The following is a 1,963-nucleotide window of genomic DNA, read 5'->3' on the forward strand; positions in this document are numbered from 1 at the left end:
GAAGCTTTCTGCAGGGTGATGAGCCCACCACAGCTCAGAGGTGGCACCGGCAGCACCAGGACAGGGACACACTGGCTCTGTGCTGAGCTCCAGCAAGATCCATGCCCTCAGGATCTCACGAGGGCAGGATTCAGCACCACGCAGCAGCAGAGAGCAAGCAAAAGGCCACTTCTGGGGTCCTTCCCCTCTCGCATCCCATGGGAAAGTCCTGCCCAGAGACCAGGCATCAACACCAATGTGATGGAGGGGTCCAGCAACAGGCCAAGGAACCCAGCATTCCCCATTGACCATCCTGAGCTCCACGTGGGCATGATGCATCCCAGCACCCCTTACACCCCATAGATCAGCACACAGCCAGGACTGGGATACCCCGCGGCTGCTGGAGGTGCCCCTGCACCCACAGTTGGGTCCGGAACCATTCCCAGCACAGCATGGCCACTGCTTTGTGCTGTCAGTCCGTGTGTGCATGCATCCTGCTGCTAGGGATTCCCAAATCCATGTTTGCCCCAGGTGTGCAGGAGTTGGTGGGGGGTCACCCCCATCGGCAGAGCTTGATGGGGAGCCATGGAAGGACAGGAAAGAGGTGAGGGCAGAGGAAAGCAGAGGGGATGATGCCAGGAGCTGCCCAGGAGGAGCCAGTCCCTGTCCTGAGTGAGCACAGTGAGTGCAGGGGACCTGGCAGGGACAGCAGGGACATTGCCCATCGCTCCCCTTGGAGAGGGCAGGTACCAGCCACATGCTGCAATCCCCATGCCAAGTGTCACCTCCACACTGTCCCTGTCCCCCTGCCAGGGCGGAAGTGGGGACAGCCCCATAGCCTGCCTCATCCCAGCCCCGATGTCTCGGGGAGGAAGAGGATGCGGCCGCTGCTCTGGAGAGGTGTCGGTACCTGTCCCCTCTTGGCCTCGCCACCTTGCTGCCAGGACGGGGAGGTGGGGTATGGCCAGAGCCGGCTCTCGCTGGGGAGCGGAGGGATGCTCGGAGGAGACTCCAGGGGCACGTAGGACTTGGGGAGGGGAGGTCGAGGCGGGCCTGGTTCCTGGGGTGGAGCGGAGCGTGAGGCGTGAAAGCAGAGAAGAGAGAGCCGGGGAGGAAGACAGAGTTAGAGAAAGACCCAGACAACACACAGCAGAAGCAATGAGCCAAGGAGGGAGGAGGGAGAGCAGCTCCCGGGGCTCCGTGCTCCCTGTCGCCATGCAGGGAGGTCCGTGCTTCCCATCTCCTGTTCCTGATGGTGGCATCACCCCTGTGCAGCTGAGTGGGGTTGGGGAGTCCCTGAATTCCACCTTAAACTCCACATGGAGGAAGGTTGTGAAGGTGCAAAACCCTGAGCAAGGGCAGTGAAAGGGGATTGTGGTGGGAGCAGGAGCTGGTCCTGAAGGCAGAGGCTGCAAACCCAGCCACAGTCCCTGCAAGGACCACGGATCCGGATGTCACCAGAGGACACCACAGCCCACGCATGTGGCCAAAACAGTGTCCCCAGGCAGAGCCATAAGGAAACAGCCACACGCTGTGCCTGGTGCCTGCTCATCCCCCAGGAGCGAGGGCTCAGGCCAGCCTGAAACCCAGGCTTGGGATGCAAAGGTGGCCAAGGGCTCCCTCAGGACATCCCATCTCACTCACCTCACCAGGTCCTGGCTTGGTGGGTGATCCCTGGGAGCCGGAGACGAGGGAGAAGGGGCTGAGAGGGCTGGTGAGGCTGGCAGAGCTCAGGGGGCTGGCGGGGCTGTTGGAGCTGTATGTCCCTGAGGGGCCCATGGCCACTGTAGAGGAGAAAAGCAGGAATAAGGGTCTCCATGTTCCCGAGTGGATGCTGCCTCTTGGCACCACGGGTTTGGGCTGTGCAAGGGATGGAGCCCACTCACCTCTGTGCTTGGCAGTGTCTGTGCCACGGGATGGGTTGTTCTTCCTCAGCCCCTCCATCACATCCTGGATCCGCCAGATCTCCTTCTGGATCTGCCGG

At 61.8% G+C, this 1,963-nt stretch overlaps 1 protein-coding gene across 1 annotated transcript in view; it reads right to left on the reverse strand.

The window, feature by feature from the left end:
• The window catches only part of PLEKHA6 (pleckstrin homology domain containing, family A member 6), a gene marked incomplete at its 5' end in the record, with an annotated part of 11,514 nt that overhangs the window by 3,537 nt on the left and 6,014 nt on the right, over positions 1–1,963 (reverse strand). Inside the window, 3 exons of the mRNA XM_010018756.1 lie at positions 890–1,039; positions 1,624–1,763; positions 1,866–1,963. The exon at positions 1,866–1,963 is cut by the window's right edge and continues 53 nt beyond it. Coding sequence (XP_010017058.1) covers positions 890–1,039; positions 1,624–1,763; positions 1,866–1,963 — 388 coding nt within the window. The remainder of the gene's footprint in view (positions 1–889; positions 1,040–1,623; positions 1,764–1,865) is intronic.

Source organism: Nestor notabilis, unplaced genomic scaffold, assembly GCF_000696875.1.
Source record: "Nestor notabilis isolate BGI_N333 unplaced genomic scaffold, ASM69687v1 scaffold20387, whole genome shotgun sequence".
NCBI classification, from domain to species: domain Eukaryota; kingdom Metazoa; phylum Chordata; class Aves; order Psittaciformes; family Psittacidae; genus Nestor; species Nestor notabilis.